The sequence below is a fragment of the Carcharodon carcharias genome, chromosome 18, assembly GCF_017639515.1.
Source record: "Carcharodon carcharias isolate sCarCar2 chromosome 18, sCarCar2.pri, whole genome shotgun sequence".
In the NCBI taxonomy this organism is placed as follows: Eukaryota; Metazoa; Chordata; class Chondrichthyes; order Lamniformes; family Lamnidae; genus Carcharodon; species Carcharodon carcharias.
Window position 1 is genome coordinate 34,345,455 of NC_054484.1, and position 26,819 is coordinate 34,372,273.

Below are 26,819 nucleotides of genomic sequence, written 5' to 3' on the forward strand. Positions count from 1 at the left end.
GAAGGAGAATTAACTCTTTTGGGAGTCAACCAAATAAATTAACAAAATGAGGGACAAAATAAACACAGCCACTAAATTAGGGAACTGCACAAAGGAGAATTAACTCTTTTGGAGTCAACCAAGTAAATTAATAAAATGAGGGACAACAAAGGAGAATTAACTCTTTCTGAGTCAAACAATTAAACTAAATCAACAAAATAAGGGATAAAATAAACACAGCCCCTAAGTTAGGTTAGCTGTAAAACCAAGGACAAAGTTTAAAGGAAACTTATAAATATCAAATCAAAATATGATTAAGGGGGTTGATAAAGCACCCCCCCGTGCCTACTGGGCACAGAAGGCCTCGACAGCGCCAGCAGACACCGCGTGCTCCCTGGCCAGAGACATCCGGTCGCGAACGTAACTGTGGAAGAGGGCCAAACAGTTGGGCGGGATGAACCCCCTCGATCGCCTGCTGCCTGGACCTGTTAATGGCCAACTTGGCCAGGCCCAGGAGCAGGTTCACGAGGAGGTCCTCTTCCTTCCCAGCCCCCCTCTGCACCGAGTGTCCGTAGATCAGGAGTGTGGGACTGAAGTGTAAACAAAACAGTAATAAAAGGTTTTTTTATATAACTGAAAAGGGAGTGCAGCCTACAACACCCTATATAAACATGGTCCATGGACTCCACAAGACCACAAAAAGGGCAGGTATCCTGGGAGTCCATGATTATACGGTTATACATTATACGGTTATAGGGGACAGCCGCATGCAACACTCTCCACCCCAGGTCCCCGATGGAAAGCGGGACGACGCCTCCCAACGGGGACCTTCACTGCCAGACGGCAACAAGACATGCCAGGGCGTGTCCGAGTGGCGGGCGAGGGCAAGGAAGTGAAAGGTGTGCAGCAGCAATCCATACAGCAAGCTCCTCCGCGCCATGTTAAATGACACGGAGGGCATTTCTCCGAGGCGGCTCATATTGCGGGGCACCCGAGGGAGGGTTCGGGGCTTGGGGCCAATGTGGAATTCCGTCCTAACGGGAATGTTCAGACAGAAGACCACCACGCACCTGCGCCATCTCGAGGCCCAGTCGGGGCTGAGCACGAAGGAGAATTAACTCTTTTGAGAGTCACCCAAATAAACTAAATTAACAAAATGAGGGACAATGAAGGAGAATTAGTTGCACAGCCTGGGTGCGGATGTTAATCACTTGTACACACTGTCTACTATTGTCAATAAACTCCCAAGAATGTCTCCCTGCCTATGGTTCCTTGTTCCAATGAGCAGTGTTCTTGTCACTCAGATGTGAAACCTTTCTGCACAAGATAAAAGGCAGGTGTCTCAGTCCAGGGCCTCTTCCCTGTGCGGCCTTCAAACCGCAGTGATGGTCCAGCCTCTCAATCCCTGAAAACATTGCTGATGACTGCACCTCGGCAACACTGGTCATTGCTGCCAGAATGTAGTGGGCAGATACCACAAGAGTTCTCTCATGCCCTCTGTACTCTCAGCATCTTTAAAGTGGGGCTGGCCCCCATTACACCAGCATCTGCGACCAACGGTGCTGTGCAACAGGTCCTGAGGTGCTGAAGACGAATACAGCATCAAATGCATCTAAAGTTTCATGGCTACTTCTCTAAGGTAGCCCTGATCATGGAGCACAAGCAGAGGCTATGTGAAGATCTGTGAGGTGTCCTCACTGCATGTTGTCATCATCCTCCTGCAATCGAGCGACTAGTAGGGTCTCCACTGCACCTCCATGACAGGAGCATTCTGAGGGTATTAGCACTGAGATAAGCCAAACTGGAGTCAAAAGTTCACAACTGCGATATGAGGATCTACGGGGACACCTCACTGCATGTTGTCATCCTTCACAAATCTGGCAGCTGAGGGCCTCCCGAGTGTGCCTGCCTTGTCTAGCCAGCACAAGAGCCTCTTCACCATTGCCACTGAGGACCCCCTCACCCTCATCCCCATCAGCAGCATCCTCATCAGAGGAGACATGCAGCTCCTCCATCTCCTCTTCAGCCAGCTCCTCACCCCGTTGCAGCGACAGGCTGTAAAGGACACAGCAGACGACGACGATGATGATGTGTGATACCCTCTGTGGACTGTATTGCAGGGCTCCTCCACCAAACCGGTCCAGGCACTGGAACCACATCTTCAGCATTGTGATGGTCTGCTCCACCAAGCTGCGAGCTACTGCATGAGCCTCATTATAGTGTCCCTGTGCTGCAGCCTGAGGCCACCGCACAGGTGACATCAGCCACGGCCTCTGCAGGTAGCCCTTGTCCCCAAGGAGCCAACCCTGCAGCCTCTGTGGATCAGGAAGATTGCAGGGATCTGCAAGCAACTCAAGATGTAGGCGTCATGCACACTCCTGCAGGATGTGTTTCTGGTGGTCGCATACCAGCTGCACATTCAGTGAGTGGAAGCCCTTGCTGTTGATGAAGTCTATTGAGTGTAACGATGGGAGACCTGAGCGCCATATGAGTGCAATCAATCGCACCCTGTGGGAATCCCAAGATCAGGGCGAATCCAATGGCCCTTGCACCCTGGCTGTCCAGTCTCAGGCAAAATACACAAGGTTGTGTGCCATAGAGAAGATGGCATCCATGACCCCATGGGATGCATTTGTGGGTGGCGGATTGTGAAATCCCACAGAGGTCACCTGTGGAGCCCTGAAAGGAGATACTGGTATAGAAATTGAGTGCCACAGTCACTTTCACAGCCACTGGCAGTGGATGCCCTCCATGTCCCCTTGGCGGCAAGTCCTGTAGTAAGTGGCAGATGTGAGTCACCAGGTCCCTAGACGTGCGCAGTGATCGGTGACACTGGTTCTCAGTTATCTGCAGGAATGGCAGGTGGCGTCTGTAGACTCTGGGTGTTGCTAGGCACCGATCAGCCACGGCTCACTGCCGCTCTTGGGCAGCCTGTACGGGAGCCTCTGCTGCCCCTTCATGAGGTTGCTGCTCCTGCCTTTGCGCAGCCAAGTGCCCCAGTCTCCCTCTCTTCCGTCTTTTATGGTCTCTGTAGGACACCCGGCATACAGCTCGGTCACCAGGATCCATGATCCTGATGTGGTCCTCCTGCAGCACGAAAGAGAGAGATACGTGGTTATCGTAGCTGTACATAGCACCTTTCCTGGTCCTGTGTAACTGCCCCTTAATGCTTCCTGGAGAGCGCTGGTCACCCCTCGGATATCCAGAGATGAGTGCGCTGCACGGCTGCCCTGTCAGCCTGCGACATGGGGGACACTGGTCCAAACCAGGATGCTGAGATTGCAAAGGGCCGTGAGCACCTCCAGCAGTGACTGCTACATGGCCAGCGTTGGCGAAGAGATTGTACGTGTGCAGTCCAACTGCTCTGTGGTCAAATAAAGTGGTGGCGGACTCTTAAGTCTGTGCCGGGAGGGAGGGGTAAGGTATGGAGTGCTTGGCCCTTTGGTGACTCCACGATGCTTGCGTGGGTGGGCAGCTAGGAGCCTGATCCCAATTGTATCACTGTGGCTGCGCCTGACATGTCTTAGTTGCAGAGGCATGTCAGTTTATACAGGTGTCCGTAATATGTGGTCATTTCTGTCACTTATCCTGCCCCCACCTTGATTGCCTGTGCGCGGGATGCAGCGCCAATGCAGCACTTGACCTCCCCTCCCCACCTCAGCAGTCACCTGCGGGGCTGGCCAGCACTTGCCCCCCCAGACATCCCCCACCCCTCAGCAGCGCCAGCAAGGCCAGGCATCAGTTTCCTCTGCCACCCCCCCCCCCCCAAACCCTCTCTCTCTCCCCGAGGTCTGTAAACAACAGGCGAGCTATGGAGAATACTGCTGCTCACTCACCTCAGTTCTTTTAAAGTGAAGGCTGCCAAGTGCACGTCACCTGCGTGCTGTTGTGAAACACGACGGCATGCTTTCTAGCTGATGTGGACGGACGATACAGCGGGGTTCCATGAGCCTGGCGGGATGGCCTTTTAATTATACACTAATGTATTACAATTAGCTCCCCGCGGGCTAATGATGGCCAGAAACACAGCCTGAGTGGAAGATTGCGACCTACCTTCACACCGTTGTGAAGCAGGTCCCACCATATTTTCCATACCTATCACGCCCGCCACCAGTGAGCTCAGAAAATTCCTCCCTGTGTCTCAGCCTTAAATATACCCAACGATGGAGCATTCTCTACGTTATGCAGAAGACAATTCCAAAGATCCCAAAATTAGGTAATCAAATGCTATGGCCAAGGAGGTTGAGGGCTTCATAGACATAAATTAAATTTAGTGATGGTGGAAGTCAGCATGGGATGAACCAGGGATAGGTGTTAGTGGGTGATTGGAGGACGATGGGCATGGGAGCAGGCTGGGAACGGAGGAAGGTCAGAGTAGATAGATGTCCTCAATTCTTCATACAGAGAAGTACATTTAAGTCCTTACAGTCTTTATGTCAGATGCCTTGAGCATGGAGAGAGCAGTGGGATGGGCTGGAGAAGATCGCAGAAAGGAAATCAGAGTTGCTCCTGTTGTCTGAGGTGACCTTGGAATATTAAGAGATGTTGGCCTTGAAAAGGCAGCACTGTACTGTGTTGTGGAATGGGTCACCAGATGATTAACAGGTATTAAAAAAATTACAGGGGTTAGTGCAGATAAATCAATATTCGCAGTAGATGGTGGTTTGCAAGGGAAAAAGTGAAATAAGAGATGAGTGAGAAAGGAAGGAATAAATATTGTGAAAAGGTAAAATTGATTTGTGAATGGAGAACATAGGGGAGGGGGAACTGGCAATAGATATCAATAACAAAGAATGAATCCTTTGTTTATTTTGCCTTCGGAAGTAGCATCTTAATGCAAACGTGGTGCATTATGTTGAAAGCTGTAGAACATTGATTTAGGATAATTTTTTTTCTCTGTCTCTAGGAAAAGTGCTGCTGCAAGCAGCATTAAAATGCCAAACAGCCAGGATGTTTAAAAGAGATTATCTGATCTATGGCAAACATAGAGAGAATCTTAAATTGCTAGAGACATAGTACTGGCAGTGAGAATTTTGGGAAGGTTTGCATGCCATTCAATAACATTTTTAATCAGAAAGACACTATATAAACAACTTTGCATTTGATAGCAGTGTTACAAAAGAGACCATATTTTTGTGCACACTGCATTTTGTACATCAGTGTATTTTACACAGGTTAGCATTTCTTTTGAGGCCCATTTCAAGCTGATCAATGTGATTGTGTTACTTAACTGTATTTTACTGTTACAGAAATGACTTTGCTTTCTAATTCTTGTCTTCCCTGTTATAGAATAGAGAGCCACTGATGCCCTCCCCACAGTTCATCAAATCATACTTTAATTCTTTCACTGATGACATCATCTCTCAGCCTTTACTTAAAGGTGAAAAGCCTGATGAAGACAAAGACAAGGAGGGTGAAGCTGCTGACATCAGGGGAACAGAAAGGTGATCATGTAAAAATGTATTTTTTCAAGCCCCAATGCACTATATAATAGGGTACAGATCAGAAAGGTTCCAGTTTTAATCCATGATACATCGTGAGTGAATTCATCACACTTAGGTTAGCAGGCTTTACATTGCTTACAACACCCTTCAGCTAGACAGGAGAAAATAATTAGTGAGGCTTCCTGTTCCTGGTAAAAGCAAAATAACGCGGATGCTAGAAATCTGAAACAAAAACAGAAAATGCTGGAACAACTCCAGGTCTAACAGCATCTGTGAAGAGAAAGACAGAATTAACGTTTCATTAACTTTCTCTCCACAGATGCTGTTAGACCTGCTGAGTTTTTCAGCATTTTCTGTTTTTGTTCCTGTTCCTGGTGATTATTTAGTCATGCTGCTTGAAGTGTATTTTGGGGATGGTTGGATTGACCTTGCCTTCAATGAATCTTTAATAGTTGAGTGTCCAGGACTTGCTGAAAATGGTTACGGGAGAGGCTACTAGACGGCCGTACGATACCTGTGGAACCTTACTGCAACATGAATTCCTAGAGTATTCGAGCCATCTAGTCCAATTCCAGTCTCTATCTTTTGCCAGTCCTCCTTTCAAACAATGTTGTAATTACTCCTTAAAAGTACCTGCGCTTCAATAACAGCTTGTAGAATCAAATTTTACATTCAAAACAGTCTCCCTTGTAAAGAAATTTTAAAGTAGCTGTACATGAGCACTGCAATGTTACTGGCTACATAGGATCGCAGATGCAAATCAAAGTAATACCACTGAATTCTCAGTCTTTGTGTTTTTGTCATATCCTGAAAACAATTACCAACGTGAACAAATCTAATAAATGTAGACATGCAATGAAACAACACAGCCTGGTAAATGCTAATGATTACGGCTGTTGTTAACTTGTGCTAAAAAGGCCAATGACCTCATCAGACTAATAAAGGGACTAGGTGGAAATAAACCAGATGGTGCAATTTAGTCATATAGCATATTTTTATATTTTTCAGATCTGGATACCAGAAGGCAAAACAATACATGGAGGAAGAGAATTATGACAAAATTATTAGCGAATGCACCAAAGAAATAGAGACTAAGGGAAAATATGTGGCTGAAGCCTTATTGCTTCGGGCTACATTCTACTTGCTGATAGGCAATGCTACAGCTGCTCAACCTGACCTTGATATGGTTGTTAGTATGATAGATGCAAATGTAAAGGTAGGTGTTATATGCAAATCTCCCTTTCACTTAACCAGAGTTGGAATAAGGATAAGTAGTTGCATCTTGCTAAAACAGTTGCAATCATTTATTTAAAAAATAATTCCTTCTTCAATTTCTGAACATTCTTTAAGAAAATCACAGTATGCTATCAAATGATCTTCTACACAGCTGTGACCAGCCTCTCTTGAAGGAGGTCCTTGGTTTTTTTGACCAGCTGAGAAAGTAGTGAGACTGCAAGGAGTGATGTTTAAAATAGTAGAGAAAGGGAAAAAAAACTTGCATTTGTCTGGTGCCTTTTACATCTCCAATGTCACAAAGTACCACAAAGTAAATGTATTGATTTTGAAGTAAGCATCACACAGCAACCACTTTCCTACAGCAATGAAATAAGTGGCCAGTTAATTTAATTTGATAATGTTGGTTGAGTGATGGATAAATGTTGGCTAGGATAGTGGGAGAACTTTAGTTCGTAAATAAAAAAAAGCGCCATGAGAGTTTATGCATGGGGCCTCTGTTTAAGGCCTGATTTGAAAACAGCAGGGCTTGGAGTAGGGCTTGAACATATAGCCTCTGACTCTTGAGAGTACTGCTACTAAACTAAGTTGACATGATTAGTTAAAATAAATAGTACAAAACGTCATTTGAAGAGTGAAGGAAACATAATTAGTATTATTAATTTTTATTTTGTTACGACCAGGTGAGGAGGGCTTGAATGGCTTCCCTCTTTTCCCACTCCTTGTTTGATCATAATAGGGCTTTTTAATTTAAAAGGATGTCTTTGCCAATTCTGTAAGTGTTTACCTGTTTCAGTGTTGTGCTTATAAAAGAACTGTTAGGAACAGGCTTCCTCGTACTTAACAAAGGAAGAAGTTAGCTTTATTGTACTTGCACCGATTTGGATAAAATAATAAAATACACTGCAACTACCACACATGCGCGCACACAAATACAGATTACAGCATGAGGAAGGATAGGTTTATTAAGTTCAAGTCCATAAATCATAAGAATATATGGTCAGTGGCTCGGTGACTCTGGTCAGATGCTCCTACCCTAATGTTTCGATTTAAAGTTGTAGCTGATTAATTTGGTTGTTCCTCTAGAGACAGTGGCGTTGGGCAGAATTTATATTTTTGAAAGGTTTCCGATCGTAGTTGGTATGCTTCTGTTGGTCTCGCTCAGCAAGCAGAGCTCGAAGCTTACCAGGAAGGGTGAAGAGAGAGAAGGCAACAGCTTCAGCCTGCTTGTCTTCAGTTCATCATCAATTCTGCAAAAGTGTGTCTTTTTTAACACACAAAAGGGATTTTCTGGTTATGTGACTTTCTCTTTCCACTGTCAGTGAAGGGGGAATCCAGATAAGGCTGTTGTTTATGCATTCCAAAAGGTCGCTTGTTTAGCTCATGTCTGCAAAGCTACCTTGGCCATTGTCTCATAGCCGAAGTGATTAGATTTAACGTCCCATCACCAGCAAATGAATGTCAGGGGCTTGTCTTAGTGCAGGAGATAGGGTCTTTCACATTGCTCAGGGAGTTATTGTCTCTAGTGGGGTCTTCGCAGACCTGGCTGTTGGGAGAATTCCCATGCTTCCCTCCACCATGTTTGGGGTTCATTTTTCAAATATAATAGAGTTTTAAAAAGAAAGCAAACCCTGTAAAGCAAAATTACATACAAAAGCAATTGCATTAGAGTAAATCAATTCAATGCAGTGAGTGATGACTGAAGAATCATACTAATCCAGCAAAGAGAAAGTGGTTCTGAAGTCTCATTAATTCTTTAAGAATCATATTGACCATCCAACTGAACATTTTATTTTTCCCTTTTTCCTTGTGTAAAGCTTGAATTATTGTCCACTTGCTGCAACATAGAATGACAGCATGATCTTAATGGCTACCAAAATCTGGGTGACTGAGTGCAAGAATATATGACCAGTCTCTCATATAATACATGTGCACAATGAGAAGAACTTATGATGGTTGTACTGTTTGTGATTGTTCTCCAGCTGCGTGCTAATGCATTGATCAAGCGTGGAAGCATGTACATGCAGCAGCAGCAATCTCAGCTTTCTACACAAGATTTCAACATGGCTGCTGATATTGATCCTCAAAATGCTGATGTTTACCATCATCGAGGACAGGTAGGAAGAGCTACAATTGCCTGAACCCGTCTCAAAAAATGGCGCGAAAGCAGTTAGCAAATTTCTGATTAATTGAAAAAGTGAACCACTCAGACAATTTTACCACAATAAATTGCCTTAATTTTATCTATTATCAAGATGCCAGTGGTATTGACATGGCTACACTTATTGTCCACCCCTGGTTGAGGATAGTAAACTGAAATAAACTTTCAGATTACATAGCTGATAGCCCTGCCTTCCATTAGACACTCCCAATCATGAACTGATGGTAAAAGCTGTTTGGGAAGGAACAGATTAGGCTAGAACCCTTTTTTCCCTTTATTACCTCCATTTTCTATTCTGCATTTAGCATCGAAAGTTTTGAAGTAGTGGAGCAACATTCTGTTGGGACACGGGGTGGCGTCTGCTTTAATTTCAAAGTCAGTGCAGATCATATGATTATGCAGTAATGCTAAATTTTTGCTTACAGCTGAAGATTTTACTCGACAATGTTGGGGAGGCTGTTGATGATTTTGATGAGTGTATTAGACTACGACCAGATTCAGCTCTAGCTCAGGCCCAGAAATGTTTTGCATTGGTAAGCGGTCTAGTTCTAATTTTGTTCTGAAAAAAATGTTACAGATGGCTGTCTTATTGCATAATAAAACTGTTGTAATATTTTTGTGAAACAAAAACCAAGCAAGGATCTTTAATAAATAACCTTAAATGCTTTACTCTTCTGACTGGTATATTGCTGGTAGCCACATAGTGAGTTACCCATTTAAGATTGATTAGAGTTTGCTGTTGATGATTTACATGCTACCCAGTTATTATCTGGAAGACTAGTAATAGTTTTCATGTGAGTGCTGGTGGACACACAGGTTTACTTCACCGTGACTTCCATTAACCCTCATAACAATTTCTACCACCTTCAACATCTGTCTGAATTCAAGACCTAGACAAGCCAAATTTGTCCACTGTAATGTCTGTGAAGCTATCTTCTTTGCCCTCCCAATTGTGCTGATCCTCATTGTGATTTATCAAATTGACCTTTTAAGTTCTCATGGCCTTGCTCTTCTGTAACTCCGATTTTCTCTGGCCTTGTGTTTCTTGTATTCACCCCGCTTCTTCCAGTACCAACCTACTTATGTTCTACTGCACCATAAATGACCAACCCTTCAGCTGCCTCGCCCCCTCCTCTCTTCTTCCCCTGCCCCCCCACCCCCACCCAAAATCTGTGGCTTGTCACCTCCCTCTATCTTCAAATAATCTTCCAAAGGTCTTCTCAGCAACTGTCCCTTTGTCCCATCTTCCAGATTCTCTTCCATTCCTGCCATCTGCACACAGAACAAAGTTTTAATTTAGAGCTGAGCTCTAGATTCTTAGCAGACGAAGATACTTTGTTCGTCAATAAGTTTCAAACCAAGGGTTATAGGGTCTAAGTGATGTGGAGCTGATCATGAACACAATGTCAATACTAGCTATAGATCTTGATAATGGTATTCAGTGCACTGTCTGAGCTAATTTGAGTGTGCCAAGTTGGATATTGTTTTACTCAGCATAACCCCTACGTGAAACATCCTAGAAATCTGTAAAGTCAGGTCCTTAATGTGGAAGCATATAATGCTATGTGGAGGGCACTGTAAGATTTGATGTTGAACAACCATCAACTCATCATGTCTAAATCTTATACACAGTTGATCTTTTTAGGTATAAAAGAAAAAATTATATAAATTCACATTTCCAACAAAAATTTCTCTGGGCACCTTATACCAACTGAAATACATTTCAAAATATATTTTATTCCAGTATCGTCAGGCCTATACTGGAAGCAATCCTTTGCAGATTCAAGTGGCTGTAAAAGGCTTTGAAGATGTTATTAAAAATTTTCCCAACTGTGCAGAGGGCTATGCATTGTATGCTCAGGTAAGCCTTCAGCATTTAATACTGGTTATTTCAGGATTTGTGTTCAGAGTAAAGAGAATTGAACATTTGACATCTTAATACTTTTCTGTGTCTAGTTGCAAACATCAGCAAATTTATTTGGTTAAAATACAAGTCCTTCAAACTACTGTGAGGATGCTAATTTTTTTTTGATTCTTCGTAAAACACAAGGCATGTTTAGAAAAGGCACTTCAACCCATTTGGTTCATCCTGGCAATACACAAACAAGGTCTGTTGCCTCAATTCAGCATCCAGTCGTTTAGAAGCCAGTGTCCTCGTCTCGGCTAAGTTATCAACCCATTCTAGTCAGATGATGAAATCATATCCTGCTCTGTCACTCAGATAGAAGTGAAATCATGTATTAGTTGAAGAGCAGCAGGAGAGATTTTCTGGTGTCCAGACCGATATTTTATCCCTCAACCAATGCCACCAAAAACAAATTATCCTAGCTTGTGGCTCATTGCAACTTTGCTGTGCGCAAATTAGTTGTTGTGTTTCCCTACATATTATAAGTGACCATGAATTTAATTGGCTGTGAAGTTTTTTGGAACATCCTGAGGATGTGGTAAATGTTATATTAATGAAAGTTCTTATTCAAGTTTGTTAGCATTCTGAACTTTAATGTTTGCTATATTCTATTTAGATGCATGTTAGATAACAATGCAACATTTGACAAAAAAAATTTGTTCTAGGCTTTAACTGACCAGCAACATTTTAGCAAAGCAGATGAAATGTACGATAAGTGCATTGAACTGGAGCCAGACAATGCAACAACATATGTTCACAAAGGGTAAGTGACCTGTGATTTATAAGAATTGGAATAAGCCCAATAATTTTAACTGTACCCCATCTCCTATCAGAGACAAATACGTAGTGCTAACACTCTAATTAATCCTCCACACTAAGTAAACATGAACGGAGAATTCATTTATGCATTATCCAAAATAATCAATCAGTGACTGCTCAAGAAAAGATTCCCAAGTTCTTCTAGTAATTGAAAATATATAAAAAGTAATTTAGGTATAGATTTATCCATATTTGTCATGAGCTTGAATTTCTGTACATTTATTTTGAGATTGTGCGCCATGGGCATGCAGGGGCTGTGTCTTCCCTGAATCTTGTTTATTATGTCAATGGGGGCTCATTAGCTCAGTTGACTAGACGAGTGGTTCAGAATAATGGCAACAACACAGGTTCAATTCCCTTATTGAGACCTGTTCCTGAGAATGGAAGGCAATGACAAACCACCACTCTCAAAAGCTGTCAAGAAAACAGCCCAGAATGAAGCATTAGCCAGCAATGAACCAAGGATCTGTCTTCAGGCAGAGCACACGTGACATGACATTATGTTAATATTGTTTGCAGTATTATATCAAATAAGCATAATTGAAAATTTCCATAATTGTTGCTTTTAATGTTTAGCTTACCCTAAAATTCTTCATTTGGGCATTAATACCCTATTAGATCCTTTGCTAACCTCACAAAACTATATCATAATGAATAGACATATATGATAGAGCTGGGGCTGGAAATCCTCCTTAAATGCTGACATTAGTACTCAGACATGGGCATGCTGTCTAGGGAAATTTCAGTCCAAATTGTTGGATGCAAAGCGCAGCTAATTTTTAGAAAAGGGGGGAGTGTTAGTATTGAAAAATGCCTAAGGATGATTTTCCTTTTACTTTCTACTTCCATACATGATAATTCAAATGAATTTAGCATGCAAGTTAATAATTTGCTTGCCTGTTCCAATATTTTTCCTCCCACCTCTGCACCTGATGGTACACTCTCATGTTGGAGCTTAGTTGTCCAGGCAGCAGTGTCCTTTTTAATCTTTTAGTTATCATAGGCAAGAATTAACTCTGCACATGTGGAATTTCCACTGAAGGTACCAGTCAGGACTGAGAACTCTGGGATTATTCTCTCAAAGATCTTTTTTTGCTGCACCCCATCCCTGCCAGCTATCAGAAGAGAAGCTTAGACTGCAGCAGTTCAAGAAGATGGCTCAACAGCACCTGCCCCAAGTCAATAAGGGATGGGTGATGAATGATGGCCTTGCCAGTGACATACTTATTCCATGAGCGAATAAAAAATGTTGTAATATTCCACCCCACTGTGGTCTAGCTGAAATTGGCCTATTCAGGCACAAGAATTTACCCTGAAAAATTATTGTCCTGTATAGCTTAGTGGCACAACATATGCATTTATTTTCTTGCCAATTTTTTCTTAAGCCAATGTCTCCTTTGAGGAGACCATTGCATGATACACTCCAGCATCTTTCTCAAGTGGGATTACTTAGGTATGAACCTTGGCTGGAACTGTGAGCAGATAATTCAATTGTAAGACCAGCCTAGTTGAGCCCATTCCTGTCACCAAAACGCATTTGTAAAAGCACATTCCCAGCAAGAGTCAGTGTATAGCTAGCTAAAGTGTTTCTTCTGCCCCATCCCAGGAATATCAAGACTCACTACTGTTTGTTTTGCTATCTTGGCTGAGATCAACTAATTTTGCACAATCCATAGCTTGAACCTTAGACCTACCTAGTTTGCATGTTTTATTCATTAACTAAAGTTTCCAACCCATTAGAGGAACCTATGTAGTACTTGTGTACCATGATTTGTTTTTTTAATTTTGAGCCAATCCAGAGTTCTTGCATTGAGGAAAGTTGGTATGTCTTCCTTTTGTTCTATCAATATTGCTTTTTACAAACAATTTGTACAGAGTTATTGAATTGTACCTATTTTGTTTTGTTTTTTTTTGTTTACACTAACTTTGTATTTACTTAATTTGTTTTAGTTTGCTTCAGCTTCAGTGGAAACAGGATTTGGATAAAGGCCTAGAACTAATCAGCAAGGCCATTGAGATCGACAATAAATGTGATTTTGCTTATGAGACCATGGGCACTATTGAAGTCCAGAGGTAATTTATTAATGAATTGTTTTCCAAGCAAGTGATTCAAGAAATCGTCTCACCATCTCCAGCACCACCTCAAGGGCAATTAGGGATGGGCAATCAATGCTGGTCTAGCCACTGATGCCCTTATCCTGTAAAAGAATAAAAAAAGGCAGTGCAGCAATTCACCTTTGCCTTTGACAGCACCTTCCAGACCCATGACCTCTTACCACCGACAAGAACAAGAGTAGCAGATGCTTTGGAACCACCACCCTCTAAACCCCACAGCATCCTTTGTGCTATATCACTGTTCCTTTGCCGTCATTGGGTCAAAATCCTGGAACTCCCGTACAGCACTGTGGTTGTACCTAAACCATATGGTCTGCTGCAGTTCAAGAAGGTGGCACACTCCCACCTCTCTAATGACAATTAGGGATTGAGAGCTCTGTTCAACCACAGCTCCCTGAGTGCAGAAATTTCTCCTTATCTCAGGCTTAAATGTCCAGCCCTTCGTTCTGAAACTGTAAAACTCAATTCTAGATTCCGAGTCAAAGGAAGCATCCTCCCTTCTGAATTTTGTTTCAATGAGATCACCTCTCGGTCTTCCAAACTCCATAGAATATTGGTACAGTCTTTCCTCAGAATTGGTGGAGTAAACCTACGATGCACTCGCCTAACTAAGATGGATATATCCTCCTTTAGGTACAGAGACCAAAACTGTACATGGTATTCCATGTGTTGGTAGTAAGATTTATTTATTCTTTTACTCAAATCCCTTTGTAATAAAGGGACATACCATTTACTTTCCTAATTGCTTGATATTCCTGCGCATTAAGTTTGTGGTTCTTGAACAGGTAGGCTTAGGTCATTCTGAATGCTAACATTTCCAGTCTCTTGCCATTTAAAAAAAATACTCCGCTTTTCTATTTTTGCACTTCTCCACATTTTTGCCCTATCACTTACCTGTTTTAATCATTTTGCAGCCTCCTTGCATCCTTGCTTTTAAAAAGCTGAGGCCCAAGCATTGATCATTGTGGTACCTTGTTAGTTCTAGTGTACCAACCTGAAAATGACCTGTTCATTCCCATTGTTTTCTGTCCCTTAACCAATCCTTAATCTATGCTAATATGTTTCTGTAATAAGTTGTGTGGCAGTTTATCGAAAGCTGTTTGAAAATGCAAATCCATTACATCCGCTGGCACCCTCTTAACCAGCCTGGTAGTTAAACCTAAAATAAAAACTTAAACTGATTTATCAAACCCTATTTTCTTTCACCAATCTGTGTTGACGCTGCCAATTATATTATGATTTTATAAGTCTCTTCACTGTGCCCCTAATATTTTCCCTAATGTCAGGCTAACTGGCCTTTAGTTCCCTGTTTTCTCCCTCCCTCTTGAATAAATTAGTTACGTTGGCTAGTTTCCAATCCACAATGACTGCGAGGGAGGGGCGCTGTTCTAGAATCTAGGGAACTAGTTGTTTAACCACAAGCAGACCCTTTTTAACAATATTAGTGTTTGAATTAAGCTCTTGATCCGATGTGTTAATGGAAATCCAGGGAAGAAAACATAACTGGTTATGATTTCCCATCCATAGAAATAGTAAGTTCTTTGGTAGATGGGTGTTAGATTTTTTTAAGTGGATGCACCTCAAGAAAGTACATCTATCTTCTGCATTGATTGTTCTTCAGAAATGCACCATTTTTTCATAGCATTTGCATCTTAATTTAAATGTGCTTTAAAATCTGTTTACAGAGGAAATCTGACTAAGGCTATCGATATGTTTAGCAAGGCCATTAACCTGGCCAAGTCAGAAATGGAGATGGCCCATCTGTATTCGCTTTGTGATGCTGCATATGCACAGACGGAAGTTGCTAAAAAATATGGATTGAAGCCCCCAACACTGTGATTTGAAAAATACAAAGTGTTCCCATTGTTCTTCTGTTAAGCCTCTGATAACTTTTATAAACTGTTGAAAGCCACAACAACCTTTGTGATATTCGTTTATGGTTTCTGTCTGGATGCGTAAGTAGTTGGTGATGAATATGTGCAAAAAATTGCACTCGAATTGGCCTTTAAAGTGGAATTAACCTTTTATGGCACTGAACAAAACCCTTTCTTTTCACACTAATGCAATCAGGCCACACAAACATCTTATGGTTTTTTTTCATATACGAGGATGTGCTTTTAAAAAAAAAAACTTCCTGCACAGTACAAGATTGGCTCTCCCTTAAAAGTAAAAGATGGTGATATAAATCGCTGACTACAACAAATTTAGATAAAACTGTGATTGCTCATATTTTCAGTTGCGTGAGTTGGGAATGGGCTACAATAAATTTGTTTGCAATTATCTTTGCATTTTTAAATCTAACCTGTTCAAAATGTGTTCCATGGTATGTCAAATATTTAAAAACGTTCTGATGGTCCAAGTCAAAAATGTATGCGTTATATGGTATATAGTTTGACGTGGTAGAGATAATGCTCTCTACGTTTATAGAAAACCAATTCAGTTATTCTGTGCTGAAAATGTCTTTTGCAAAGTATTCATTTAAGCATATCCAGTGGGATATGGTTGTACAATAGAGCTCTAATAAAATTGCGGTATCCAGTGAGAAGTTGTTGTAAAAATGACATTAAAAGATGTTTGGGGGGTCTTTAAAAAGCAAGTGGTATGCTGACATGGAAAGATTCTGGGCTTTGCAGTGCGTTTTGCTGTTTACATAATTGATGCAAAAATTTGTGCCTCTAGAGATGGCATTGCATAGGCTGCCAATGTGGCCTAGAGACAGAAGCTTCTCCATTCCCATTTTAATGTATTCACGTGCAGGCCTGAGGCACAGTGAATTTTATTTTGAACTTGCTCAAAGTTATGGTTGTCTGGCCTAATCTATTGATGTAGAAATGGAAAAGGCCCTTGATGGAAGCATGTGCTCTTCAGTAAAACCATTGTGTTTTCAAGAACTGATGGCTATTAAAAAGAATGTTGGAAAATACACTGGAAAAAAATTATTGAACTAGTTTTTTTGTAAATGACTGATAGTGTAAACTTACCCAATAAATACTGCATTCAGAATGAAAATGGTCAGTGTGAACAGTATTAAATGACATTCAACATACATCCATCCAATAAATATTACATTCAGAATGAAAATGGTTACTGTCAGCAATAACGCATCAATAAACAATGTATAGACCTGTGACTGCCCTCATGAAAGTGGAATGCACCTGCACCATATATGAACCTGAGCAAGACTGTGTGTATCTTCTGAAGGTGACACCAAATGAGCTGGTGCCAACAGAAGTCAAAAGTCCTGAGGCTTGGTTAGTATCAGCAAAGTGATGACAGGTGCCTCTGACAAAAGACTCATCGACAGTAGCAGTGGGTGCCTGGATGAAAACCAGCCTCCAGAAGTATTTCCTATTCACTATGAAGAGTGCCAGTACACGGAGTTAAAATAAGAAATAAACTTCCCAGGACACAGGAATTCAAGAACAACATTTCAGTTTGTTTGAAACAGCTACTACTTTTGTCCCCTAGTATTTCCTAATACAAATATAGATAGCTCAAAAGAATGGAAAAAATTCATATAGTAGCTTTTTGCATCTTGAGATCTCAGCTTTCTGCACATTATCTCAGCCCCTCCATTTTTTTCTGTGTGTACTCCCTAACTCTTACAAGAAGGTAAGAGCCCATGGGATTCAGGGCAATTTGGCAAATTGGATCCAAAATTGGCTTAGTGGCAGAAGGTGATGGTCGAAGGTTGTTTTTTGCAATTGGAAGACAAGTGTGGTGCAGGGACCATTGCTGTTTGTAGTGTACATTAATGATTCAGACGAGAATATAGGAGGTATGATCAGTAAGTTTGGAGATGGCACGAAAATTGGTGGTGTTGTACATGGTGAGGAGGAAAGCCTTAGATTACAAGATGATATAGATGGGCTGGTAAGATGGCCAGATCAGTGGCAAATGGAATTTAATCCTGAGAACTGTGAGGTGATGCATTTTGGGACGACTAATATGGCAAGGGAGTACACAGTGAATGGTAGGATCCTAGGAAGTTCAGAGGGACCTTGGTGTACATGTCCATAGATCCCTGAAGGTAGCAGCACAGGTAGAAACAGTGGTTAAGAAGGCATATGGGATAGTTACCTTTATTAGCTGAGGCATAGAATATAAGAGCAAGGAAGTTATGTTGGAGCTGTATAAAACGCTAGTTATGCCACTGCTGGAATGTTGTGGTTGCCACACAATAGGAAGGATGTAAGAGGATTGGAGAGGGTGCAGAGGAGATTCACCTTGATGTTGCCTGGGCTGGAGCTTTTCAGCTATGAAGAGAGACTACAGGCTAGGGCTGTCTTCCTTAGAGCAGAGAAGGCTGAGGGGGGACCTCATACAAAATTATGAGGGGCATAGATAAGGTAGATAGGAAGAAACCTTTCCCCTTAGTGAAGCTGTCAGTAACCAGGGGACATCAATTTAAGGTAAAGGGCAGAAGATTTAGAGAGGATTTGAATTTTTTTTCACCCAGGTTGGAATCGAACACTGAGGGGGTAGTAGAGTCATCTCTTTAAGAAGTATTTAGATGAGCATTTGAAACGCTGTAGCGTACAGGGTTACAGACCAAGTGCTGGAAAATAGGATTAGAATAGGTAGGTGCTTAATGACTTGCACAGAAGCGATAGGCCGAAGGGCCTGTTTTTGTGCTGTATAATTCTATGCCTCTAATTTCTTCTTTCCCTCTCCAAGCCTTCTGTTCTCTCCCACTCTACTGGCTCAGATTGCTCTATTGGAATCAGGTTTTCCAATGAGGAAAATTAATATTGTAGCTCAGGAAAATTCAGTTGAGGCAGCCTTGTAGCCAGAATGGGATCCCTTAGCTGTAATAGTTTAATTTTCACCCTTGTTTTCTTGCATGAATTGAAAAAATAGTCTTGGTCCTATTGTTGCCAAATCCCTGATCTGTGCTTCTGCCATCTCAAACCTTGCAAGTTCTTCCCTTTCAAGCACATATTTAATACCCTTTTGAATGTTAGGGGCTAGACTAGCAGCATGAGTAGTGGGGTATGTACTGGGCTTGATCAACAGAGCTCCAGTGGGATTACTGCCCAAGAGGAACCTCTTGCCCTAAGGTTTCAGTTGGGGGCCTAGTAAATATGCTTAACAGTAGAACCAGTTTTGTAGTCTCTTGCCTATCTTAATACAATGATGCCTGATTTCACTCTGATACACAGAGGTTGAGGCTTGCTCCATGATGTCGTGGTTTGACTTGTCTAGTTTAAGCTCCTCATTGGCAAATCCTTAAGCTTCATTTAGGCTACATCTTGGCTGTACTAGAATGTATTAATAGGTTTCTATATTATGACCTAGAAAACAGTGCATAGGCTATTGGCAGTGCTCGGATTGTTTACAAAAACAAAATATTTCAGATATTAGAAATCTGAAATAAAAACAGAAAACGTTAGAATTATTCCATGTCAGGCTGCGTTTGAGAGAAACTGAGTTAATGTTTCAGCTCGACGACACTTTCATCAGAACAGGTGGGATTGTTTGCTGCCTTGCTGCATTGGTGGAGGATGATTCCAAAACTCCAATGTCCTCCTAAAACTCTATAGGTGTTACTTGGTAATGGAGCACTGTAGATCTGGGTGGTCCTGGATACAAGGACCAACTGATGCTTTTTGCCAATGAGTTGGGTGGTGCAGATGGCCAATGCTGGTGTGGATGGAGCTGAATCCAATCTTTGCTGGGCCATAAGTGTTTTTCAAAAGCCTTTGCCCAAGAGAAAAACGTGGAGAAATGAACCACTTCTGTTAAGCTCCATTATGTAGGCGCGTATGGCAGGGGTAGTTGGATGTCTGCAACTTGAGTGGGACACTTTTATTACTATAGGCCACCCTCCAGACTACCTATGGCCAACACCATGGAAACTCTGCCAGTGAGTTGCATATGTTTACAAAACAGGGATTGAGAACCATATTCAAGCTGGGAGCAGTAAGTCTATGAGGGACAACTGGGACAGACTTGAGAGTGGGCTTGAGTAACCATCAGTAACCAGGCTCCAGGCCCAAAACTACCCAGGAGTAACATCATGGAAGGCCTACTAGTGACAAATTGATCCATTCCCCTCTTCTGTACATCATTATTACTGGTCTGTTAAAATGTTTATATTGCTCATTATGACTTTAACAAATAGTGATACAAGTTAACCATGGTGAGACAAACCTTTCACTGTCCACAGCAATCTACCTAACCTCCTGGTTGGTGCACTTTTCATTGTTTGTGTTCCCTTCACAAAGGAAACTTGTTAATACCATCTATCCAACCACATTCCCTCCTAGATAGATAAGCCAGATAGTCATTGTCAGTGCAGCTCCATTTCCTTCACTTAAACCATATGTGCAGCCTCCTGCCTCATGAATACCCAGTTTACAAAGCTACTGTCATATCTGATCTCACAGTGAGATGCGGAGAGGTCAAAGCATGCCCTGTGATGTCATGCTTTGACTTGTCCACTTAAAGACGCTTTAAATGTCTGGTAAGTCTTAAAGTTAGAGAAATGAGACAAATCAGGAAAATCCTTTTCACGTTAAGGCTAATAGGAGTCTGGATTTCTCTTCCAAAAGGCTGTGGATTCTGGGGAACAGTTGAAGCTTTCAAGAATGAACTAGATTTTTGTAGGGCAAAGGTTTGCCCAACACACCCTTGTTAATTTTGTTATTGATCCTGAAGAGGACTAAATTATAGACCAAAATTTGCTATCAAAATAATGTGGGGCTAATAGTGCTCATTTCTATGCGCAAATGTTACTGCAACTTCTGATGTGAGCAGATACACAGTTAAACACGTAAATCTAAAAGTTGCTGCCTACTTCTTGAAAATGGCTTCTCACTGCCTCATCATTAACATGCATTGAGCAGTATGAAGTTGCTGCATTTGCATGGTAGATTTGCATGGAGTACTGTGTACAGTACTGGTCTCCTTATTTAAGGAAAAATGTAAGTATATTAGAAGCAGTTCGGTGAAGTTTACTAGACTAATACCAGGAATAGGTGGGTTGTCTTATAAGGAAGGGTTGGACAGGTTAGGCTGGTATCCACTGGTGTTGGAAGAGTAAGAGGTGACTTGATTGGAACATTTAGGATCCTGAGGGGTCCTGACAGAGTGGATGTGGAGAGGATGTGTTCTCTTGTGGGAGAATCTGGACCTAGGGGTCATGTTTAAAAATAAGGTGTCTTTCATTTAGACAGAGATGAGAATTTTTTTCTCTGAGGGTCATGAGTCTCTTCCTCAAAAGGCAGTGGAAGCAGAGCCTTTGAATATCTTTAAGGCAGAGATGGTTAGATTCTTGATTAACAAGGGTACAAGGTTATCAGGGGTAGATAGGAACTTGGGGTTGAGGTTACAATCAGATCAGCCATGATCTTATTAAATGGTGGAGCAGGCTCGAGGGGCTGTGGCCTACTCCTGCTCCTAATGCATATTTTAGTATGTATGTACATGTAAACTCATTACTGAATCAGGTCACTTCCGTTTCAGCCTGAGTACCCTTTTAATGACTTCATAATAAATTACTGCCAAGCAACCCCTCTGGCACTTGAAATTAACTACTACAAATGTGGATCCCCATTCTTTCAGATTTTAAAATGGAGATTTTTCAAATGAATTGTCAAGTTATGATTTTTTTTTTAAACTTTGCACTTTTCTCTCTCAGTCCAATCTTTCTTTTCCCCCATTTCTGGACCTGGATTGCAATTGCATTCACCCACCCTAATTTATACTTCCTTGAAGTAAATTCTTTGTAAAGAAACATCTGCCCCACATGGACCAATTAACCAATTATTTTAAATCACTATACAACCAGTTGACTCACCAGCAATGATTTAGAATCTTAGACCCTAATATGCTGTGCTGGCACATCGAGTTTTTTTAAAGTCTTTCATGGGATGTGGGCGTTGCTGGCTAGGCCAGCATTTTTATTACTCAGCTTTAATTGCCCTTGAGAAGGTGATGATGAGCTGCCTTCTTCAACCACTGCAGTCCATATGGTGTAGGTACAACCATAATGCTGTTAGGGAAGGAGTTTCAAAATATTGACCCAGCGACAGTGAAAGAAATGATATATTTCCAAGTCAGGATGGTGTGTAGCTTGGAGGGGAACTTGCAGGTAGTGTGTCCCCATGCATCTGCTGCCCTTGTCCTTCTAGGAGGTAGAGTTGTGGGTTTGGAAGATGCTGTCAAAGGAGCCTTGGTGAGTTGCTGCAGCGTATGTTGTATATGGTACACACTGCTACCACAGTGCATTGGTGGTGAAGGGAGTGGATGTTGAAGGTGGTGGATGGAGTGCCAATCAAGTGGGCTGCTTTGTCTTGGATGATGTCAAGCTTCTTGAGTATTGTGGGAGCTGCACTCATCCAGGCAAGTGGCAAGTATTCCATCACATTCCTGACTTGTGCCTTGTAGATGGTGGACAGGCTTTGAAGAGGCAGGAGGTAAGGTATTCTCTGCCTGACCTGCTCTTGTAGCCACAGTATTTATAAGGCTAGTCCAGTTCGGTTTCTAGTCAACGGTAACCCCCAGAACGTTGATAGTAGGGAATTCAGTGATGGTAATGCCACTGAATGGCTAGGAGAGATGGCTGGATTCTGTCTTATTGGAGTTGCTTATTGCCTGGCACTTGAGTAACATTTGTGCCACACCACTTATCAGTTCAAGCCTGAATGATGTCCATACTGCATATGGGCATGTTAGCTTCAGTATCTCAGGAGTCACGAATGGTGCTGAATATCGTGTAATCATCAGCAAACATCTCCACTTCTGACCTTATGATGGAAGGAAAGTCATTGATGAAGCAGCTGAAAATGGTTGGGCCTAGGACACCATCCTAAGGAACTCCAACAAGTACAACCATCTTCCATTGTGCTAGATATGACTCCCGCCAGTGGCGAGTTTTCACACTGATTCCTATTGACTCCAGTTTTGCTAGGGCTCCTTGATAGCACACTTGGTTAAATGCACACCAATACAGATTCTAATGTTCTTAAGTCTGAGGAGTAATGTATCCAAGTTGCTGATGGTACAAAGCAGTGAACACATGAAATATGGAAAATTAACATACAGATACAACAGTAATTGAGAAAACAAATGGTATGTTGGCCTTTATTACGAACAAATAGAATTTTTCACCATCAGTAGTCATCTGGAGTTGAGGAATGCTAAGGTTTGTACAGATTTAGTTTCAGGCTAGAGAAGAGTGGTCAACAACAATGATCAGATAAGAACAAAAAAACTGCGGATGCTGGAAATCCAAAACAAAAACAGAATTACCTGGAAAAACTCAGCAGGTCTGGCAGCATCGGCGGAGAAGAAAAGAGTTGACGTTTCGGGTCCTCATGACCCTTCGACAGAACTTGCGTTCGAGTCCAAGAAAAAGTTGAAATATAAGCTGGTTTAAGGTGTGTGTGTGGGGGGCGGAGAGATAGAGAGACAAAGAGGTGGAGGGGGGGGTGGGGGTGTGTGGTTGTAGGGACAAACAAGCAGTGATAGAGTTGACGTTTCGAGTCCTCATGACCCTTCGACAGTTCTGTCGAAGGGTCATGAGGACTCGAAACGTCAACTCTTTTCTTCTCCGCCGATGCTGCCAGACCTGCTGAGTTTTTCCAGGTAATTCTGTTTTTGTTTTGGATTTCCAGCATCCGCAGTTTTTTTGTTTTTATTAGCAGTGATAGAAGCAGATCATCAAAAGATGTCAACGACAATAGTACAATAGAACACATAGGTGTTAAAATTATAGTTGGTGATATTATCTAAACGAATGTGCTAATTAAGAATGGATGGTAGGGCACTCAAGGTATAGCTCTAGTGGGGTTTTTTTATATATATAATGGAAATAGGTGGGAAAAGGAAAATCTTTATAATTTATTGGAAAAAAAAGGGAAGGGGGAAACAGAAAGGGGGTGGGGATGGGGGAGGGAGCTTACGACCTAAAGTTGTTGAATTCAATATTCAGTCCAGAAGGCTGTAAAGTCCCTAGTCGGAAGATGAGGTGTTGTTCCTCCAGTTTGCGTTGGGCTTCACTGGAACAATGCAGCAAGCCAAGGACAGACATGTGGGCAAGAGAGCAGGGTGGAGTGTTGAAATGGCAAGCGACAGGGAGGTTTGGGTCATTCTTGCGGACAGACCGCAGGTGTTCTGCAAAGCGGTCGCCCAGTTTACGTTTGGTCTCTCCAATGTAGAGGAGACCACATTGGGAGCAACGGATGCAGTAGACTAAGTTGGGGGAAATGCAAGTGAAATGCTGCTGCTTCACTTGAAAGGAGTGTTTGGGTCCTTGGACGGTGAGGAGAGAGGAAGTGAAGGGGCAGGTATTGCATTTTTTGCGTGGGCATGGGGTGGTGCCATAGGAGGGGGTTGAGGAGTAGGGGGTGATGGAGGAGTGGACCAGGGTGTCCCGGAGGGAGCGATCCCTACGGAATGCCGATAAGGGGGGTGAAGGGAAGATGCGTTTGGTGGTGGCATCATGCTGGAGTTGGCGGAAATGGCGGAGGATGATCCTTTGAATGCGGAGGCTGGTGGGGTGATAAGTGAGGACAAGGGGGACCCTATCATGTTTCTGGGAGGGAGGAGAAGGCATGAGGGCGGATGCGCGGGAGATGGGCCGGACACGGTTGAGGGCCCTGTCAACGACCGTGGGTGGAAAACCTCGGTTAAGGAAGAAGGAGGACATGACAGAGGAACTGTTTTTGAACGTAGCATCATCGGAACAGATGCGACGGAGGCGAAGGAATTGAGAGAATAGGATGGAGTCCTTACAGGAAGCAGGGTGTGAGGAGCTGTAGTCGAGATAGCTGTGGGAGTCGGTGGGTTTGTAATGGATATTGGTGGACAGTCTATCACCAGAGATTGAGACAGAGAGGTCAAGGAAGGGAAGGGAAGTGTCAGAGATGGACCACGTGAAAATGATGGAGGGGTGGAGATTGGAAGCAAAATTAATAAATTTTTCCAAGTCCTGACGAGAGCATGAAGCGGCACCGAAGTAATCATCGATGTACCGGAGAAAGAGTTGTGGAAGGGGGCCGGAGTAGGACTGCAACAAGGAAAGTTCCACATACCCCATAAAGAGACAGGCATAGCTGGGGCCCATGCGGGTACCCATAGCCACACCTTTTATTTGGAGGAAGTAAGAGGAGTTGAAGGAGAAATTGTTCAGTGTGAGAACAAGTTCAGCCAGACGGAGGAGAGTAGTGGTGGATGGGGATTGTTCGGGCCTCTGTTCGAGGAAGAAGCTAAGGGCCCTCAGACCATCCTGGTGGGGGATAGAGGTGTAGAGGGATTGGACGTCCATGGTGAAGAGTAAGCGGTTGGGGCCAGGGAACTGGAAATTGTTGATGTGACGTAAGGTGTCAGAGGAATCACGGATGTAGGTGGGAAGGGACTGGACAAGGGGAGAGAGAAGGGAGTCAAGATAACGAGAAATGAGTTCTGTGGGGCAGGAGCAAGCTGAGACGATCGGTCTACCGGGGCAGTTCTGTTTGTGGATTTTGTGTAGGAGATAGAAGCGAGCCGTCCGAGGTTGGGCGACTATCAGGTTGGAAGCTGTGGGAGGGAGATCCCCAGAGGAGATGAGGTCAGTGACAGTCCTGGAAACAATGGCTTGATGTTCAGTGGTGGGGTCATGGTCCAGGGAGAGGTAGGAGGAAGTGTCTGCGAGTTGACGCTCAGCCTCCGCGAGGTAGAGGTCAGTGCGCCAGACAACAACAGCACCACCCTTGTCAGCGGGTTTGATGACAATGTCAGGGTTGGACCTGAGAGAATGGAGTGCAGTAAGTTCAGAGAGAGACAGGTTAGAATGGGTGAGAGGAGCAGAGAAATTGAGACAACTAATGTCGCGCCGACAGTTCTCAATGAAAAGATCGAGAGAAGGTAAGAATCCAGAGGGAGGGGTCCAGGTGGAGGGAGAATATTGGAGATGGGTAAAAGGATCTGTTGAACTGGGAGAGGACTCCTGCCCAAAGAAGTGAGCCCGGAGACGAAGACGGCGGAAGAAGAGTTCAGTATCATGCCGAGCCCGAAATTCATTGAGGTGAGGGCGTAAGGGTATGAAACTAAGTCCTTTGCTGAGCACTGAACGTTCAGCATCGGAGAGGGGAAGGTCAGGGGGTATAGTGAATACACGGCTGGGGTTGGGATTGGAAGAAAGGGTGGGGACGGAGGAACAGGCAGGGGTGGAGGGTCATAGATGGGTGTTGGTGTCGATGAGTTGTTGTAGCTTGCGTTCCTTAGCACTTGAGAGAAAGAGAAAAAGTTTCTTGTTGAGGCGTCGGATGAGCCGAAGGATAAAATGAAACTGGGGGCACGCGCAGCTTTGAAAAAGGGTACGGCGGTGCTGCTGGAGGGAGAGGTCGAGTGTGTTCATATGGCGGCGCATGGCACTGAGTGTGGATTTCAGAATGTGACGGGAACAGCAGTCCGAGAAACGTTTTATGTCCCGGAGATACCTGTAATCCTGGGTGGGTTCGAAACATGAGGGGTGGAATTTCAGTTGAAATCCACGTGGGGTAAGTCGGAGACGGAGACAGTCACTGAGAAAGGAGATATGGCTGTGAAAGCGGGTTTTAGTAAACACCTTGTCAAACACTAGGAGGGAAATGGAAAGCAAAGAAGGTGAGCAAGACAACAGAGAGATACGGAAATCTTGTCGCAGAGAGGAACAGAACTTCTTCAAGGAGGTAGGCATTTCTTGAAGAGCAGTGGCAGTCAATTAAACACAGAGATAAGAATAAAAAAACTGCGGATGCTGGAAATCCAAAACAAAAACAGAATTACCTGGAAAAACTCAGCAGGTCTGGTAGCATCGGCGGAGAAGAAAAGAGTTGACATTTCGAGTCCTCATGACCCTTCGACAGAACTTGAGTTCGAGTCCAAGAAAGAGTTGAAATATAAGCTGGTTTAAGGTGTGTGTGTAGGGGGCGGAGAGATAGAGAGACAAAGAGGTGGGGGGGGGGTGGGGGTGTGTGTTTGTAGGGACAAACAAGCAGTGATAGAAGCAGATCATCAAAAGATGTCAACGACAATAGTACAATAGAACACATAGGTGTTAAAGTTAAAGTTGGTGATATTATCTAAACGAATGTGCTAATTAAGAATGGATGGTAGGGCACTCAAGGTATAGCTCTAGTGGGGTTTTTTTTTATATATAATGGAAATAGGTGGGAAAAGGAAAATCTTTATAATT

General features: G+C 43.0%; 1 protein-coding gene across 1 annotated transcript in view; it reads left to right on the top strand.

The window, feature by feature from the left end:
- Positions 1-16,666, top strand: part of tomm70a (translocase of outer mitochondrial membrane 70 homolog A (S. cerevisiae)) — a 36,103-nt gene extending 19,437 nt beyond the window's left edge. Inside the window, exons 5-12 of the mRNA XM_041211903.1 lie at positions 5,269-5,423; positions 6,432-6,639; positions 8,639-8,773; positions 9,243-9,350; positions 10,562-10,678; positions 11,389-11,486; positions 13,493-13,615; positions 15,343-16,666. Of these exons, the coding sequence (XP_041067837.1) occupies positions 5,269-5,423; positions 6,432-6,639; positions 8,639-8,773; positions 9,243-9,350; positions 10,562-10,678; positions 11,389-11,486; positions 13,493-13,615; positions 15,343-15,496 (1,098 nt within the window). The 3' untranslated portion in view covers positions 15,497-16,666. The remainder of the gene's footprint in view (positions 1-5,268; positions 5,424-6,431; positions 6,640-8,638; positions 8,774-9,242; positions 9,351-10,561; positions 10,679-11,388; positions 11,487-13,492; positions 13,616-15,342) is intronic.
- Positions 16,667-26,819: the final 10,153 nt, after the last annotated feature.